The sequence below is a fragment of the Cyphomyrmex costatus genome, unplaced genomic scaffold (assembly GCF_001594065.2).
Source record: "Cyphomyrmex costatus isolate MS0001 unplaced genomic scaffold, Ccosl1.0 scaffold505, whole genome shotgun sequence".
NCBI classification, from domain to species: Eukaryota; Metazoa; Arthropoda; class Insecta; order Hymenoptera; family Formicidae; genus Cyphomyrmex; species Cyphomyrmex costatus.
The window spans coordinates 74,974-95,774 of NW_017279311.1; the positions used below are offsets into that span (position 1 = coordinate 74,974).

Below are 20,801 nucleotides of genomic sequence, written 5' to 3' on the forward strand. Positions count from 1 at the left end.
CGATTTGCTTATTATATCAGGTATATATAAAGTCGCATCTTCCATAAATTTTGTGATATTCTTTAAAAGAAAATCAATTCTTGTTTTGAATATATGATGATTTTTTCTAAAATTTGTAATATAAATATATTTTAAGATTATTGTCAAGAAATTCTTTCGTAAATTTACTTAAAAGAGGAAGAAAGTAAGTTGAGTAATCAGTTGTTTTAGCAATAGAATATTTTCTGTGTGCAGTCATCCTTTCTTGCAGCAATTTTTTTATTAAACATATTAATCTTTCTGAGTATAAATATATAAATTAGGAATTCAGAGAATAGATATAAAATTCGATGTGTGATTTATCAAAATTAATTGTTATTATAATACACAAATCGAAATTATGAAGGAGCATTATTTTCTGTTAAATACGGCAGAATGAAGGCGATTTACGAAAGTTTGCCTTTCCATTCAGGACTAAACATCGCCTAATTCCTGTAATGGATAGACAGGTCGTTCAAAAGTGCGCGCGCGCAGAAAAAAGGGTGCAGCAGCAGCAGCAGCAGGGGGAGAGGTTGGGAGAGAAGAGGGACAGGTTTTACGGGGCGAACGAACGCAACAGGTGCGCTACGCTTCCCTTCATCCGCGTCGTCCTCGAGTACAAGTGTACTCAGACGAGTACAAGCGCACCCGGGAATAGAGTTGAACCAGTTTCCTGTACGTCGATAATCCTCTGTCTCCCCTTAGAGTCACTTCTAGCCAATTTGAAACGGTCGTGCTTTATATCATGTCCTTCTATCCCATTAGCGACCAACTATTTACAAGGGATACAATGCATATTAGGAAGTTCGATAGATATACAATACATCTTCACCTCTACGTCTGTCGGTCAGTGAATTATGTAAATCAAATGTTTTCGCAGACAACTTATTTCCGAATTATTTTTCAATACTTAGACAGTATTATTAATATAATTTAACAGTAACACGTCTCCGTGTTTACATTATTCTCTAAATCTTTTGAAATAAAATCTCATTTGAAAAGACTGAAAATTGAGCCAGTCTTAAACAAGAGTGGCAGAATTTTACTCTTTATATAATATAGAAGTAAGATTTCGTTTTGGAGTGAAAGTTACTCTGGGGAATAAAAAGAAGTGTAGAATTTTCTTTGAACCTTACTCCAAAAAAGTAAAAATCTGCCACTCTTGTTCAAGTTTCCACTCTTCTCTCTTTTAAGTCTGGCTCAATTTTCACTCCCAAAGATTTAGAGTATTTTTAGTATAAATATGACGATTTAACGTATCCGTAACGCGGTGAACTAATGCGATAATTCTAATTCTTGAAACTAGAGAAAGATGAAGAGATAATTCGAACCAAGATTAAAACTAAATTACATTGGTAGAAACAGGCATAAATTGGATTAGTTCCAACATTTGTTATCTCAGGAAGGAGGGGAGGTTGGTTTCCCCTTAATGAAAATTTTAATTATAGAAATCAGATGATGAAACGTAGATGTAATCCTTATACATTAGGATATTAGTATAATTTAATATACTTTGAACACGTGTAATAAGAACTTAATCCCTTTTTGTGTGAAATAATCGGCTTTAGTGGGTCAAAGAGAAAAATAGAGATAGGCAAAAAGAGAGAAAGAGAGAGAGAGAAGGCGAAGAAACAGGTTACGGGGTGCTAAAGTAATGCACTATGCGGGTTGTTTTCTAAACCGTGAAATTCCTCGTTATCTGCCATTATTCTGCACTCAGCACAACTCTATATTGTATCAACCGTTTAGAGAGTTTAAAGTGCTCCCATTTGTCAGTGTAACCGAAGATTTATCTTGGTCATTATCATAAATCAGATATTCATTTATAACCATGAATCCGCAGCTACGACTCACGTTTCTTATAATCCTGCATCACGATAGAGCAATAAAAAGGATGCACCGATGAAACTCACACAAACTGCATATATAACATCAATGTTATACCTATACAGTTTATTATTTTTCCTCCAATCTCGAAATAATATTTATATTATTATAAAAGTAGAGCATAATTATTCTTAACTTTTTTAAAGTGCCAAGTATTAACTTTTTCGCTTGTTCGTTAAAAGGAAGTTCCAATTAGCTCCAGCTTTCAACTTTACGTTTAACAACCTACTTCATTCTTCAGCTCTTTCTCCTTGTGATGTTCCTGTTTTAACTGTATCTGCATTAATTAATTAACTTCATCGTGTTTTCTCTGGTTAAATGAAATTATGACAACGTGTATTCGTCGCACGATTAGAAACAGAATGCAGATTTCGTGCGTGAGAGGGTTAAAGGCGCGGGGGTGGTAATCTGCCGCGGGAGGGGAGGGGGGGGGGGGGGGGGGGGGTTTTAGGAAGCGCAATGCCGAACCGAACCGTCAAGAAAGTCAAGCAGGCAAGCGGACAATCGATCGGTTGCCCTCGCACGAACGCATGGCCCTGTTTTGCGCTATACTTCGCATCGCGTTATACTTCGTCTTTTGTGGGTCGCGTCAGTGCAGAACGTCGCGAATGCAACGATATCCACGTATACGGGACTTCGTTTCCACTTCGCTTGGCACGTAACGTCCGCTCGTGCAACACAATGTAACAACCGAGTCTTTACTGCATTTGACGATATATCCTCGTAATATAGATTACTCGCTGTAGAGATTTTCATATTTCGCGTGCCCCCACGCAACAGCATGAAATACTTGCCTTTCTTTCTTTCGTGTTCTTTTACACCTCCTCGTCGTCCCTTCTCATGTTTTGACTAAAATAGAAATTAACAAAACGCTAACACTAACACCATTTCACCAGCTTCGTACGAAAGAATATTTAATATATCGCGTTTAATGCGCCGCAGGCTTTCGGTTGTTTGTCTGATCATAAATAGCCATCCACGACTTGGCGACCGTATAATTCCTTGACGTGAATACTTGTTTGTTGCGATTGACAAAATATTTCCTTAGAAAATATGAGTTGTTATCATTGCGTATATTGCAAATACATGTGATAAAGTCATTCAAATTGTACGTAACATTGTAACGAATTCAATTGAATGCATGTATTTAGTGCGCACTGTATATACATGCAGTCATCGTTTCAACATAAATTTGATGTAAAAATGTGTGTTTAAAATAAATGTAAAAAACGGATTAAATTTCGAATGCCTTCCTTAATATTATATATTTTATTAAATGCTATTAGATAAAATATGTATTTTATATTACGAAATATACGCGTATTTCGGTTTTACACTCGGATTAAATCAGTGTATAACAGCTTTTATATGCATTAGTGTGCACTATATCGATTTATGTCCAACTGTATTCACTATTAGATAAATTTATCTATTTATATTTAATTTATTTTAATATTTTATTGATTGCAATTGTGAAGTATTTATTTCATCATATTCTTAATAATTGTGTTATTTATAATTAAAAGTGTTGTAAAGTAATTGATTGGTTTATGAGAATTATATTTAACCCATTATTCATAAGAGAGCGGCGAGCTTTATACATATTTATTCAAAAATGAAAACATCTACCAATGTAGATTAAGTTTAATCCTCTTCCTTAGTTCACAAAGAATTAGATAGAGATAAAAAATAAATTCAATCAAAATATTAAATTGTTACAATACATTGATAAAAATGGATGTAAAAAAATGTAAGCATGTTCCTGGAATGCATTTATGTTTGAATTTCCCCACGCATTGGTTTCTTGTGGTGAATCAAGCATTTCGTCGAAATCGTATGAATTGGACGAATCATTTAATCGATCTAAATAACGCCGGGCACACCCAGTCAACATTATCACTGTCGCCACGTCAAGTACGTCGACGCAAAGTAATTTTCCTTCACTGGCGTTCTCGTTCCGATCGGCTGGCTCTGTAACCATTTTCTCTATTGCACATAAGACAGTTACAGAATATTGACATTTCACGCGTATAATTGAATCATTAGGAATTATACAGAAATTTACCGACGAAGTTGCAGTTTGCGCAATGTAACTAAAAATGTTATAGGGAGATTAATTTTTTAAGTAACGTAACATTTGCTGACATACTTTATTTCACTAATATATGATAGGTCAGTCAATTAGTTAATTATCAAATTAAATTTTGCTCTAGTAAAGATGGTAATAAGAGAAATTAAGGTTATTTATTGATTCATCCACGTAGATTGACTTATTCCGATTTAACCTACTTTTTATGTTTCTTTAATTCTAGAAATTAGAAAGAGATAAAGAGTACATTAACTCAGGCTAAATCTACATTGGTAGACATGGACGTAAGGGAGCTTGAAAGGTGTGTGTAGAGCACAATGACTTATTCAAAATATTCGTCGCACAATTACTTTCATCGTAGTTGAAATCTGCGGTAACGCAAATTCTCCAAGTTTTGTATTTACGTAATTGAACAACTGATCTTAACTAAACGTTCTCCGTTTTGCGCTTTTCGCTTTGTCAAATTTTTTATTTGATGAAAACTGTGAGCCCACTCTTCAGCGGATTAGATTATACGTAAATGTAAAATCTTGAAACCTCCCTCTCCCCCTGTACCGCTGCAGATAAACGTTCACTCACGGAAAAAAATAATTTTACTAAAGTATCTGAAAATGAGGTACAGATATGAAAATAACTCTGTTGAACAATCAAATAATTATGTAGACAATTCAAGCATGTTAAAAAATTCCAGCAATCAATTTGGATGGACGCTCTTCGTAATTATTTTGACAAGAGTTTGACAAAATTTATTTTTATATCTGTGTATCTATTATAGTTGAATTTTTAGATATTGAAAAACTGTTTTTTCTGTGCGTTATTTGCGTCACAAAAAAAACCTGTGCTAATATTTACTTGCACCAAACATTATCGGACTACTGTCATACGTTGGAGATATTTCAATTTGGATGACTTTAATAGCTACCACTCGATAGAAAAACACGGAAATAAATCTTAGAAACAACGAGTACTTTCTTATCTTCGATCCGGACTGTCTCTCGTAAACTTTTTTTTTTATTCCCGTAGTTGCGAGTATATTTCATTATTCATCTTGTTCTCACGCCTACAAAGTGTTTCACAGGCAAGTGCTTGAACAAGAGATTAGCGAGTGTCATTAAAATGAATACGTTAATCAACGGTTAATTTAATAGTAATTGTTAGCCTTGTGTAATAGATTTAATAATTAATAGCTTCCTACTCGCACTGATACTTCAAGTATTTTAATATTCCGATTTATCTGTAAATGCGCGTGGAATATCATTCGCTTGCGACGCTCTTATACTGCGTGTGAACAAAATTGAGGACGCAATGGAGTGTACGCGTTTTTAACAACTGCAACCAAAAGATATCTCATCGTATAGCGATTGATATCGGGAGCAAATGGACTTGTCTATTTTAGCGCATGCATCACCCACGTCTGCCCACCTCCAATTCTGTCTATCCAATTCCCTTCGGGAATCCCTGACCTCTACTGCCAATTTAACAATGTAAATTGCGTAACGCACGTACGTACAAATCCCACGCTATTTATCTTTTTTTTTTTTCGTTGTTCTTCCCCTGCTACTTTTTGCGCTGACATTGGCAGCGGTGGAAGGCTTGGTGCGGCGACGACGACGGTAGCGTCAGCAGTCGTCGTCATGACAACGTTTTTCCGCAACGTACCCGGCCTGGTTCGTGACGTCACGCGACGTCGGCGTCGGCGTCGCCCCACCAGCCAGCCAGCCACCGTCGCCAGCAACTGGAAGGGTTTTCCTCTACTCCAGGGGTGGTTTCCGGTGGCGCTACCGTGTAGGGTCCATGAATATGGGCGATACGCAGAATGCCAGGCTGAGCTGGTTGGATGATTCACCTTCACCTACCAGCGAGCATCTTTGAAACGTGCGGTACTCGAGGGAACAACTCCGATCGATCATTGGGAATTGACAATTTTGTGGAATTCGTGTCTCCAAAATCGCGTTTTTCCCTTCCTGTGTATTTCATTTTTCTTTTTTTTTTATGTGTTTCTTTACCTATTCAAAATTAGTGGCATTCTTTGATGTCTGGATTTTTTCGATTTTTAGGACAGACGATCAAGGATATTGTTTTCTAATTTTATACGTGACTTTAAAAGATTGATGAACATTTCTCAATAATATTGTCGCGCGAATGTTGAAACTTTGTGGCATCATGAATTCCCGACGCCCCAAATTTCTTTTTAAGACTATATTTCATATAAGCATCGCAATTCAAAACTTTTCAATATTATTTGTCAAACGTTTGTTCTCTCGACGCAATAAATCGAGTTGACAATTCCGACCCTTTTCGAAATGAGTGTCTAGTGTAGGATACAAACAACTTGCATTGCAGTTATTTATTGCATCCTTAGTACAAGACACATGACATGTCTGTCGACGATAGTTGGAAAGAAATCGCGAAAGTGCAGAGATTCGCTGAACGTCGAAAAAATCTTCAATTCAAATAGTTCAAGATTATCACAATTGTAATATATATATAATCCACGAGTTTTATATGTATATATTATATGTTAATAGATGAACAGTTTGAATTAAAAATTTGTTGCTTTGTATATATCAGGGTGAATCAAAATACGCTGGAAAGATATTACAATAAGAATGTATCGTGAAGATATCAGAATTTAAGATAAATGTTGCGGTACCTCACATATTTATCTTAAAATGTACCTCCTGTTGTCAAGTCACGTACATCATTCTGGATGTTGTCTTTGAATCGCAAGTTAACACTAGAATGACCGATATTATTTGATACCGTTAATCATTTCAATTGTCGTCTTCTTTGTATTAGTACAGAATTGAATATTAAAAATATGTAAATATAATACAAATAATTCTAAAAAAATACAAATATTAAAAATTATTGTAACAATCATTATAAAATACAAATATAATATTAAAATAATCTAATAAAGTAAAAGTAATTATAAGGTTCTATATGTATAAAAAATAGTATAAATATAAAGAAGGCAAAGAGCCAAGTAATTTAACGAACAAATTTAATTCAAACAATCATAATATGAGCATTATACAAAAACATACGTTTCGACTCCGATCAGGTCATTTTCAATGTTATTAAAATAATCTTCTCTAATTGAAAGCAAGGATAGGATATTAGAAATTGACATCTTCGTTCTACCGAAATGCTATTCGCTGTTCTATTAATTCAAGCAATGTATATACACTTTTTGTATAAAAGTACTTAATCGCTGAAAAAAAAATAATGAGACATTTGGAGAATTTAAAAATAATTAAAATTGCCAATGTCTCTATTATGACATATATAAATGAAATAGATATTTAAAATAAAACCTTATAAGAAAGAGGGAGGAGATATGCATTTCTGTGTTTTACAATATTTCTTAGATTTGTATAAAGTCGCGTGTGGAGTTAGATTAAAGGAGACAGCTTGAACATATTTGTCATTTCAAATCCGTTTTCTGCAGTTGAACTAGTTACGCGCACACTTTTAGAATTTCAAGTAAAGTAGATATACATTTGATATTTGAAAGCGAGAAAGAAAGTTCTAGTACATGAATAAAAAAGATCTTTTGTATATAATTGCAAACATATATTTTCCTGGAAGTTGTATATATATATTGTAAAATTAACTTTATATGAAATATTTCTGTACATATTTTTCACCGCTTTTTTTCTGACATACATATATCGAGACTCAGTAATATCATACGCTGTGCGATAATGCGAGTATATTAATTTATTGAAAATATGCCGAAGCCAAAATTGTTATTAGAAGAAACGTCAAGGGATTGCATCACCGATAATTGACTCGTCTGCGCCAAACCATGTCTCATTTCCGCGTGTATGTCGGGAATTGAAATGGATCGCGCATCGTTTTATACGACTAACGCCGCGGATGTATTCACTGTGGCTATTTATTGATCCACAATCTAAGCGAACGACGCACTGAAAAGTGTTTTGGTATAATACTCTCATGTTCCGTTCGGCATTAATTCATTCATGATCATAAATCGAATTCCATAAACCCTCAACGACCGATAATCACGATAATCGGATATAATACATACATCAAATTCTAACCGAAATATTTTATTCATGATAATTTTGCGGATTTTGTCAGTAATGAATCACGAAATGGAACTAACATCGCACATTTTTTTTTTAGTGGACAGATCCTTGATTTGCATGAACTGCTGTTTTCAAGTATATTTCACTCTCGAGACATCCCTTTTATCTTTCTATATTAAAATTCTTGATTAAATATTTCCTCCTATTTCATATTTCATCTATTTCTGCGCATGCTTTACTTTCACAGTTAATATTTCATGTTAATTCTTGAATCTTATATCTCCTCTTCTTGAATTTTATATTTTTCCTATGGCACAATCTTGATCACATTTAAGGTTCTTCCTGGTTGTGCTGTATTTGTGCGCGTTTTTTTTTACATTTAAATAAAGATGCTGCAAAGAAGATAGGCCATTTTTATAGAAGCGTTATTTCGAATAAATCGAGACGCCAATTGATTACGAACGTAAAACGATGTAAAGAGTGTATTTGCGCTTTGGGATGGCAAATACGAAGGGTCAGAAAGGGAATCGGGAAACAGTAATTTCTTTCAGAAATATTACTCGTTAAGAGCTCGGTGTAGCCGCCCGTTTCAGTTACCGCGTATAATTTCTCGATGAAGGCCGATTTGTCGCAGATATAGTTGACCTCGTTTCTTCTTGCTTCGCACGCTGGCAGAGCGCCGCTTTTTATTGCATTTCTATATCCGTGAAATACAACCTCCGTTCAAGCCGTACATTCGATACGTACTGTATTGGCTAATTAATTTCGCGGCTTTTATGTAATACTACTTAATATGAATTATTAGAAAATCTTCTTCGCTATTATCCCATAGCGTATATTGGGAGTATGTGAGCGAAAAGACCGTAAGTCAAATTAAAATGTCAAAATAATAGTAATTCAATAATTCCCTTTCAATCAAATTGATCCTTTCGAGAGCATAAAGTATGCACAATTTCGAAGCTTTTGTATAATAATTATAAAATCGCTATTGCGCGCTTTATTTGATGAAATATTAATAAAGCAGGAAAAATCGTAATAATTCATTATTTCGTTCGTTATTTTCCTGGAAATAACAGGAAAATTTGATTATTTATCATTTTATGCGTATAATGTGCAGCGTTCTTGCTTTTTTTTTTCGATTTTTGGTACTTTTGTAATATTACAAAATCATAGCTACATTTGAAATAAGCAAATGAAAATGCTTGCGGGTTGTTGAACATTTCGTAGAATTTCGTAATGAGCGAATAAAATCATATATCTCGAACACGACCGCGCAAATTTCACATTACGAGCTAAACGTGGTTAAAAAAATATGCATTAAATGATTCGAGACACGCGATTTGCGCGTTGGCCATCTCACGAAGTTATAAACCATCGATTTCCTTCGTAAACGGAAAAACCACAGGATAACTCAACGATATAAAGCACGATACAATCATATTAAAAGTAACGTAATGGCTCTTACTGCTGCTGCGTATGTAGTATGTCTAATTAGTAACCAGAATACTAAAACGCGGAAAGACATGCTACGCGACGATAGACAACTTTTTTCATTTTTTTTTATTGTAGGTAGAAACCAGATATAGCTCGTCCCATTTCTGTGATTTATTTTATTTAGTAACACGATATTATTAGCCAAGATAGTCAAATGTGTTAATTTAACGAGACAAATAGAAAATATCTTTTGATTTATATTCACTTTCGCAATTAGTACAATAATTGGATTAACAAGCAAGTTAAAATCGTGCCGAGTTGCGAAACTCTTTGCTATTAAATCCTTCAAACAAAATTTACAGAAACAATTTAATAGTACGCATTCATTTTACTTGAAAATTGTAATGTACGATTAAGAATCGAGATGCATACAAATTAATTTATCCATGTAATTAACTTATCTACTTTCGATGATCAGTTATGCAATACCCATCGGCATGTTTCTGTATTGGCATTTCAAATGTAAGGGTTAATATTGTGCACTTATAAGTAGGTCAAACCTTGCAACGAAAATGTTTTACATAGTAAATAGGAAATATGTAACAACGGAGATTAGTATTGTAAGCCTCGTGAAAAAACGGACTTAACGAACTCATAACTTTACGAACAACCACGATTTCTTCCTTAATAAAGATTCATTGAAAAAATTTGTTACTTAAACAATTATTACAAAATAATGTTTACACACACACTATAAATATTCATAACATATATATTCTCCTAGTAATCCTGCAATTTGTATAATAGAATTTGTGTATAATGTAGAAACAACAATTAAAAATTTGGATTTCGATTTTAATCCTCCAAAGCTGACTATTAATCAGTTCAGTTATAAATCTTTTTGTCAAAAATATTTGTCAAATAATTCAGTTTTCTTTATATATCATCACAAGAAAATTTGGATTATTCTTATTAAAATATACTTAGTATTCATTCTTTTTTATAGGAGTAATGTCATTTTAAATCCTTGAAATTAATTAATGTCTTTTAATTAACATAAATTAATCTTTCAACAAATAGATTTAATACACAAGTAGGCTGCTCAGAAAACCTAGAAAAAGTTTAATTTTGTAGTCATATTTTTTATAATACTAGTATATTATGTTATGATTTACATTAGTTATCTTTATGAAATAAAAAAATGTAAAAATAATGAACTTTAAGATTGAGCATCTAGGAAATATTTTTTATTTTTCTTTTCTGGAATAAAGTTTTAAAGAAAACTATACTTAGAATGCTGTGATCACCCTATCTATCCACTGAATTGAGTCTGTAGGACCTATTTAACTTGTAATGGGTAGATCATAGCATTCTAAGAGTATAACTTTTTAAAACCTTATTCTAGAAAAGGAAAATAAAAAGTATTTCCTAGATGCTCAAGCTTAAAGTTCATTATTTTTACATTAATCCGTTAGAATTGTGTCACAGACTTCGATGTCAGTTCCGGAAGGTAAATAAAGATAGCTGAATGAATGGGGAAAAAGAGAACGATTATATATGGTTATATCACGTAATCGCGATTTATGCGTAAATCCTTACAAATTTTCCGAAATGTCTACCAACTGAAATTTATTCGCGAAACGGTTGTTTCTTTCTAACAAATAAAAGCTTTGGAAGCCGAGAGTCAACAAAAAGAATAGGGCAGCTATACCCATAGATATTGGAGAGAACTTCTGCGTGTCGAACTCCAACGTTTAACATGGTATCGGCCGATCCCCTACATGTGCGTGTTTCACTGGCGAACAACACAGCCCTTCACTCTTACTTTTCCTTGCGTTGCGTATCGCCGGGCCAGGCGGACTCGGTGCCGCGCCGCTGCCGCTCATGCATAAGCGCATGTGACCGAGTTTCGGCGGAATATGATCGACCGCGCGAAACTCGGTCAAAGACCACCGACACCTTTCCGCGACTCTGCCTGTGTAGGGGTGCCGGCACGATCCGAGCGAAATTCCCGCCCCGTCCGCGAGCGTCCGCAAACGCGATCGTTTATCACTGCACGTGTTTATCTTTGGCGATTTCCTAACCGCAAAAATCACCCTATATAAAGAAATTAATCCATATTTCTCCTAGTTTCTCCTTGCTAGGAGGTTAAGCCTCTCTGCGGGAGAAACGAGATCCTTTACGTTTATTTTAGCGCAAAGGAAGGATCTTATACTCTTAAACGTGGATATCAAATGTTGTAATTAGTATTACAAGTGAAAGATTAGTATTACAAACGGCACTGTTAAGGATGTATCGGGTGTACAGAATGACAGGAATTGGATATTTATATGCTTTTCGTATAAAAGTGAAATAACGAATATTATATGAAATAGTTCAACGAGGTCGATATTTAATATCAACTTTTTTTATATAATAATACAATTTTATCATTTAAATAAAAATTTCTTATTTTATCTTAATTATTTAAAAAAAAAATGTTTACTAATTGCAAACATTTTTCATCTGAGCCCTAAATCGCTAAACTTTTTATTTTATTTTTGGATATATACTAAAAAAATCTGTAGTTTTTTTTATAACTGTTTCATTTTGTGAAAAATATATGTAATACATTCTTAATGTAATAGTATACTCGTACAATAAGAATATTTTTATCAAATATCATTTTATAAAAATATTTTATATTATGTATGAAAACATTCCTATAGATTTCGCGCGCGCGGCTATATAAATTCTAGATTTTTTATATTAGAACAAGAGGATTCGACGGTACTCATCTGGTTTCTCTGTTTTTGTTGCAGATAAAAATCGACCGACTCGAAGACTAGACTATGTTATTTCGGATAACGGATTGATCGCACCCGTCGCTTCACTTACACGTGAGTATGCATTTTTCAAAGGAGTGGTAGCCAATTTGCAAGAGTAGCTCATTTATTCTGTGACATTACTCACTAATGACTTCCACGTGGCCTCGCAATATTCAGGGCAATACGCTAACTGAAATATCAGAAAGAAATACACTAATCACGTTTCTATAATTAAGACTTACGTCAGGTTGGACATATGACCTTATGCTTAAAATCGTATCTGTCGCCATTGAACTTTCGCACTTTTGTACCTTGGAAAATGTCGAAAACACAGACTTTTAATGCATAATGTCATTCCAAGAAACCAGCTAGTTATTTGTTACATTTGCGCCCTCTTGACAACATCGGGATTACGATATCTTCGGTCTTATCGCAACGCAGCGCTTGCTCGACTCCTCTTAGGTCGGACATGAAAAATCTTGGTTCGCGTTGGACGGTCCCCGACATAGCACGCACTGCCGCAGCGCGTTCGTCATTTCTCGTCGCCATTTCGTTGGAACGAGATTCAGGTAGCAGCAGCAGCAGCAGCAGCAGCAAAAGCAACGTCCGCAACAGGAACAAAACTAGAAGTAGCGGTAGCACCCGTGACAGTAACGGCATTAGCAGCAGTAGTAGCATCAGCAGCAGCAGTACTCCTGTGACGGCGATCGACAAGAGGGAGAGCAAGAGCAGTGGCAGATCGGCAATCGACGTGCTACACGGAGCGCCCTTATCCGTCCGAGCGTACGTAACGGCGTCGTGTGACCGCATCGTCGGCACGACGCGCCTGGAATCGACGACGCCCAGGAACCGGCCGGTAGCCGAAAAGTCACGCCGCTTTCAGCACCGGACCCGTCGTCCTCGTCAGCCGCAGCAACAACTTTACTATCCCCCCGCGTCGTGGGACACGCGCACACTACACTTCAGGAACTGTTAGCACCGATCAAAAGTGAGTCCGGTCCATCGATGGATCATACTCCACTTTTGCCACATCCTCACATTGAAAACAAATTTATTGAATTTTAATAAACGTTTGTTTAAATAATGCTAACTAAACTATTTGCTGACAGTAAATAAAATAAGCGTTTACTGAAATAATAATACTTGAATCTCTCAATTTTATGGATACACCGGATAAATATATGTTTACATATTTAGTAAATATTTAGTTAGTATTATTTAAACGAATATTTATTAAAATTTAATACACTTTTTCAATGTATAATTCTTCATGTTTCATGTATCAGTTTCTTCAATTTTACTTTATTTTTTTCATAATTATTCAATAGTTTTTCAGATTATCTACAGTTCTCATTAATTTACTTCATATAAAGATATTCGTTAATTTACGTGAATATCAAACTTAGAATGCATTACTTCAGATATCACGATATTTTTGACAATAAATTCTTCACAGCGTTATAATATCCACTGGCAACATGGAATTTTATTTTATTTTTGACAGCAATAGGAAAAATACAGTGCATTTATTTATTGTTTCGGATTATATAGCAATCTGAAACAATTCTGTTATATCGTGCTTGTCAAAGCTGTAACAAAGAATTTTTATCATCATAAAAATCGAAATGTATTTTCATTTTTTATTTACAGATTTATCATTAGACATTCAACCGTCAAAATATCAATAATGTCTTTAAAGATCCTATGTTGCTAGAGGATTAAAGATGTTCATTAACATCAGTATATTAAATTGTTTGTCAATTTAATTTGAGTATTCTAACTTCAGTTTAAAATTATGTTTCAAGATCGATAAATAATCGACAAAAAATTCATACAAAATATTATCAGACACTGTAAAATTCACACAAAATATTATTAGGTTCCAACCTGCTTTGATTGAACATGACCTTCATTCAAAACAAAAGTAATAAGGTTCTATCCTAAATATATAAAACAATTGGAAAAATAATATCTGTAAGGACCATACACTAGCTATTCATGTGTTTCTTTGTCTTTATTGCATGACAACAATAAATTATTATAAATGTAAACGTTCCAACTGTATTTGGAATTATTTTCAGTACAACTTTTTAGTAAGTTACGGACTTTTAGAATTTTGTATCATTAGAAAAGAAAGTCGCAAATAAATCGTCCAATATATAACTTGTAGAATTCGTGTAATCGTTCATATAATAAGTTGTCAAGTACAATATAAAGTAGAGACATCGCGTTGAGTTTGTCGAATGATTATATATATATATATTTTTTTTTAATAATTTTTTTTTTAAATCATTATGGTTATGGTATTGTTTATCAGTTTGAATGTCGCGAATGTGCGAGTTTATATTGAGGCTACAATAAACTAAATTAATTCTTGATATTACGTAGTACATGACTCACGAGGTAAGAGTCATATGCTACGCAATTTAGTCTATTGTCAGCCTCAATATAAACTCACACATACACGGTATTCAAGCTAATAATTAATAATACTATAATAACGAAGATTAAAAAAACTATGTACATGTATATCTGATCATCAGATAAACTTGACGCGGTATCTCTACATTGTACTTGACAACTTATTGTTGTATTATATAAACGACTACATAAATTTTACACGTTACAGATGCACAATTTATTTGCGACTTTTTTTTAATGATAAAATTCTGTAAATCCATTATTTACCGAAATTGTATTGAAAATGACTCGAATATAGAGTCGAAACATTTACATTTATAATAATTTATTATTTGCGTATAATAAAGAGAAAGAAAGACACGAATAGCTAATGTATAGTTCTTATAGACATTATTTTTCTTCTTCATTTATTTGCGTTTAACGATCTTGACGAACGTTGCTATTAGTATTTTTTTTTTAAACGGTCAAATTCGCGTAAAATATTAAGACCTTTTTGACCGAATGGTCTTCTTCGCTCGCTTGTCAATATCTTTTTTTCATTCTTCTTCTTCTTTCAAATATTTCCCTATTCATATTCTCTCACTTATTATTCTCATGTTACGTTTCTCATTGATCGCGATTCACACTCGCAGGAAGGTGGCTCAGCTGTGCGCAGCCTAGACAATGTCCGAAGATTCTGACTCTATATCAGAGGAAGAAAGAAGTTTGTTCCGTCCGTTCACGCGGGAGTCCCTGGCAGCGATCGAGGCTCGCATTGCCGAGGAAGAGGCCAGGCAGAAAGAGCTTCAGCAGAGAAGAGCGGAAGGCGAGGTATGAACGCGGCCGTATGCGCTCGTCGCACAATCGCGAATTTCTAATTTTCTTCGCGTATTAACTAACTACATCGACACATAATTCGTCATGTACGCGTAGGACACCCCTTCAGTAGCGCCAAATAAATTACGCGGTCGTTCCATGACGATCGCGTTCAGGCATTTTCGTCCTTATTTCACGGGAACTCTCGGTGAGATTATTATTTGAACTATAAAAAGATCATATTGACAATTACAAAAAAAAATATGCTTTTGCGTAAATGTTCGTTGTACATAAGCTTGTTGTTCTCCAAACTCGTATCGCTGTTTCGAGTTTACTGTTGTATAATTTTTGAGTTAGTCATATATTGATTAGCGGGTACATTTATCTGACGCTGCTAATTTTCCCGCCAGGCTCGATTGTGCGATCAATTAATTTTCCTGTGTAATTACTGTCCTCTTTATACATATTCATGTGTACATATATATTCATATGAGACGAGCAATGTAACAATAAAAGTTTACAAGTCTTTAAAAGAAAGATATAACATTCGTTTAATTTGTAAATCCTATTGCACAACAGATCATCTTAGAGCTTTCAAAAATTCGTTTCTTTTCGATACCAACAGCCATTCATTGCGCCCACAGGCGCTTGTATAAATGTGCTAAATAAAAGTTTTGCATTGAATGCTACTCATACTTAAGATTCTGTTACGTTCATTCTTATAAAGTATCTTTATTAAAATTTTTAAGAAGATTTTAATAAAAATAATATTTTAAATTAATAAAATAAATACGTATTCGAACAAAATAAATAGAGAATAAATAGAGTATGAAATGGATAAAATATTTTTTCAAAAACGTCAGAAGTTATACAATAATACTGCATTTATCCAATACAGTTGATATAAAATTAAATTGATTTGAATAAACAAACAACAGAAATTTAAGATAGAGATATATCAATATTAAAAAAATTTTAAATTACAGTATTTTTTCGATTTATAAATATAACATATTTGTTTTCTAAGAGATACATTTTTTGATATTTAATAGAAAGTATAATTTTTTAAATCGATTAATCTTAAGTATGAGCTGCTTTAAGCGGCGTTTACAAGATTGAGATTTTAAAGCGTAAAATTTTCTCAAGCTTTAAGTCTTAAAGCTTTAAATTGACTAATTATAGTCGATTATTCTCCTTACATTCGATTATGATTGGTCAATTTCTTATATGGCCTAAGGATTAAAGCTTAAGTTTTGCGCCTAAAAATCTCATTGTAAGCATCGCTTTATCGTTAACCTTCTTATGCCTAGCTGTAGCGCCGTTTGCGAAACCTTTTCTCATTCATTCTTTTCTTACATATGTCAACTCGCAACAGGATTCATTTGTTCCCCTTATCCATTCGACTGTCCCCTTTGACTGTTTGCTTGATCTATCGCTAACGTAGTGAAGATGTAATTATCTCTTTATCGACGACTATCTAACCCCATTTGTTTATACATACATATATCTGTCGTCGAGTAATGTATTGTGTGTGTTACGAAAGATATGTCACGTACGAAGCTCGATGTCTGCAGTGCCACTTATCTCTCTGTGCCTACTTATACATAAATATCTACATAAATATAAATATATACATATACATATTTTTATGTGCGTGAATATCGCTCATGTGTCGTGGCTACCTCCACTCTCTCTCTCTCTCTCTCTTCGCCGCATTCGCGTTAATGAATAAAATAACGCGCGAATGCCACGCGATGGGAGATGATTATCATGGTGGAGCGTGCATTAATGTAAATCCAACGAATGAGTCCCTTACGTCCTTATAATTAGCGCTCCTAATTTGCCCCATGGCTATAACAGCAACACCGATAAAAGGAGCGGATTTATTTATTAACCTTCCTCCTCCTTCGCGTCTATCGTTCAACATTGATCGCGCTGTTTGAAAATTACTTTCGCAAGAGAAGCAAATCCTCTCCTTTTATTGCCTCCTTGTATTATACTCTAACGATGAAAGGTCAAGGAGAGAACGAGAGAGAAGCGAGATCAAGACTGGATTATCATCGATCGTCTCTCTCTCTCTTTTTTCTGCAATGAATCTTAAAATCTAAGAATGTGTCCGCTTGCTATTTTTGTATTTTTTTTTTTTAATATATTAATTGTAGCAGAAATTACTGTATGAAGATTAAACGTTTAAAAAAATGTTTCATAGTTAGGGAAAATTTTTTTTAAATAGCTTAACATAGTCGATGAGATGATACGGGCTCTAATTCTCTGTGAAAAGTGCCTACTTCGAATTCCCAGACAACCGTGTTTTCTCAACAGTTAATCCAGTCCCGATCACGCTTGATGCGCTTGGAAACCCTCCTTCCGAGTTGCCTGATCCTGTGTATTTTCCTATCGTATGTCTATGTCGTGATGTAACATTGTGTTTCTTCTCCTCTCTTTGTTGCCATCTATTTATCCTCTTAATTTCTTTCTCTCTCTCTCTCTTTCTCTCTTTTTCTGTTTTTTTTTTCCGAAGTCGCCCGATTCAGCTCTTATTTTTCCAAAAGCCACGGACGGAACCCTCTTATCGCGCCAATCCCCTTGTTATAGCATATACTGGCATATTCTTTTTTTTTTTCTACTCTATTCATTCACCGATATCCCCCGTATTCTCTGTATCTCTGTGTGTAACGACTGTTTCTCCATTTCTCCAATTTCAGGGAGGTTATGGACGGAAGAAAAAGAAAAAAGAAGTAAGACGTTACGTCACGCTAAGTAATACCGCTCTCTCTATCTCACATCCGACTCTTCTACCTTACTAACATACACACGTGCACATGTCATATACGTCACATACACACACACACACACACACACATATATATATATATATATCACACATAGTATATCACTGTGAACACGTGCGCAAACAGACACGCACACGATCTCACGATTTTTCCTCACTCGGCAGCATTTGGCCGATCGATCGACTAGACACGCGTCACTCACTCACTGCCCAACGCCACACATACGATACAATACTTGCTCACATTTTGTGCAGGGATTGAAAACAAGAATAATGAACTTTTCAGTTCCACGCGAATGTCGAAGAAGAATCGATATCGGTAATAGTCACGGACGATCACCACACTTTCGTAGCATACTCGAAGCTGCGTTTATATCGGAACTTTACACAGTCGATTTTACATTAATTATTGGCTCACGGATCATTTTGAATTTTATTAGTTTCTTTGTTTGTGTGTTTATCTTTGATATGTAAATCTTTTCTTTCCAGGAGTCATTTGTTACTGTTTTTCCTTTTGAATTATAAATAAAATAAAACGAAATAGTATACATTTTTTTGAAACAATAAAGAATAAATTGAAAGGCGAGTGTGTGGATGTAGTAACGGTGTAGTAATTGGAGTACAAAAGATTTCCAGTATATTTTTTTATTGTAAATAAAAGTAAAACGCTATATTCTCTGTACAAGAATATTTCAGCGGGAGTAATTTCCCCGATAAATTATTCGCGATGTTTGAATACGATTCTTTTTCGAATATGTCACGCTTAATTCACAGAGAATCGTATACAGAGTCGTAAAGGTTTCAATCCCTGGTTTTCCGCGTGCCACGATGTACATTGATTCCCGAGCGTCATCGTTCCGAATCGATAAATCGACTAGATAGATGTGCAAGTTTAATCCACGAGACATTGAATTGAAACGTTCTGATTAATTAATTCGGGGGGCTATTTTTAACGGAAACGCGCGCGCGATTCGCCTCCTTGATATCTCAATGTCGAGTATCTTTCTTATCGCGAATATCCCTTCTTCTGGATGTTACATCGTGGCCGAGAATATATATGATGATACAGTTTCACGATTTGCATACGCACACGCACACACACACACACACACACACACACACACACACGCGATACAAAGCAGCGTGCTTCTGTATATTGCCCCTTGGTTGTTTGCAAATATACGACACGTTCCTTGGCAAGTGTCTTGACGTCTTACGATCAAAAGCGAGCTGTGCTTACGCTTTAACGCGCGGCTTTCCCTCGAAATATTTGTCGTTCCCCAAATCTCTGTGCTTTATTACACGCTTATACAGGAGACAGCTTGGGATCCTTGGGATCAATTGTAACGGGAGACAATCGTGCGACATTTGAAACTCCTCGATTACTGTAAACGTTAAAATGAAAGATGAATCGTGCACATATGTCCCGCGTAAATGCAATACCAAAGTTTTTTTTTTTTTTATAATAAGTGCATCAACATTTTATTGACGAAGCTGTCGCAATTAATCCCAGACTCAATCACGCAATTAATGGAGTACAAGTTAAAGAGACGCATTAAACCTGATGTAACTTGATTTCAAAGACCGCACTTCAAATGTACCTAACTCGTATGCATGTTTGCGTCGAGCAATAAATTAAAATACGTAATTTCCGTCGTGATATATGAGCGCGCGGTCTTGAAAAATTCCACCGTCAAGAAATATCTAGGAAGTGGCAATACGAGAGATGCGCAGTAAACGTGCGACATAAATATTTCGAGCGGAGGTCGCGGTCGCCTGGTAACGCTTACACAGATCGTATACGCGTTGCAAATGCTTACGCTGACTCTCTTCATCCCGTTTCTTTTTTTTTTTTTTTTTTCAATTTCTTAATGAAATAGCGCGCGCTGTCGCAGCTGCCTGCGAAGCAAAGTGCGCGAGTCGCGCACAGCCGTGATAACGCGATGCATCCTCCGGAATCGTATTGATTTATAGTTGGTCGCGATAATAGAAAGTTCTACAACGGGAGAGAACTTTGCCATTCTGGCGGATCGTAGACAGCTCGGAACAATCTTAATCCCCGTCGGCGCCTTCAGTTGTGTTTGTCATTCAAAGTACACTGCGACGAAAGTCAAGTTCGCGCGAGAACGAGACGAGCTGCGATTTCCCGCGTTTCTCGCGCACTATGCTTGTATACGCTTCTTCCGGTCTCGTGATCGAATCCAACGACGTACGGTGGTCGGACTCCCGGATCGCGGGATCAACCCCCGGGATTCGATCACGAGTTTCGAGAACTTTCGGCGCACGCACGAGCACGAGTTTAAAGCTTTTCGCGCGCAGAGCTCGGCGCGGGCACTCAATTGGCTTGGGCAATTTCTAATTAGACCTAGCCATCTAGACCGTACACGGATTATATTTTAGCGTAGTCTTGGATTTATTAGGTGTAGGACAAAATTGTCTGAAATTGTTGACACATAATTGTGAGGAAAGGAAAACCGCAATTGAGATACGTATATCGATTG

At 35.2% G+C, this 20,801-nt stretch overlaps 1 protein-coding gene across 1 annotated transcript in view; it reads left to right on the plus strand.

Annotated features, from left to right (window-relative positions):
• The first annotated feature begins 13,226 nt into the window (after positions 1-13,226).
• The window catches only part of para (sodium voltage-gated channel paralytic), a 45,622-nt gene continuing 38,047 nt past the window's right edge, over positions 13,227-20,801 (plus strand). The window contains exons 1-2 of the mRNA XM_018545876.1: positions 13,227-13,281; positions 15,347-15,524. Coding sequence (XP_018401378.1) covers positions 15,378-15,524 — 147 coding nt within the window. The 5' untranslated portion in view covers positions 13,227-13,281; positions 15,347-15,377. The remainder of the gene's footprint in view (positions 13,282-15,346; positions 15,525-20,801) is intronic.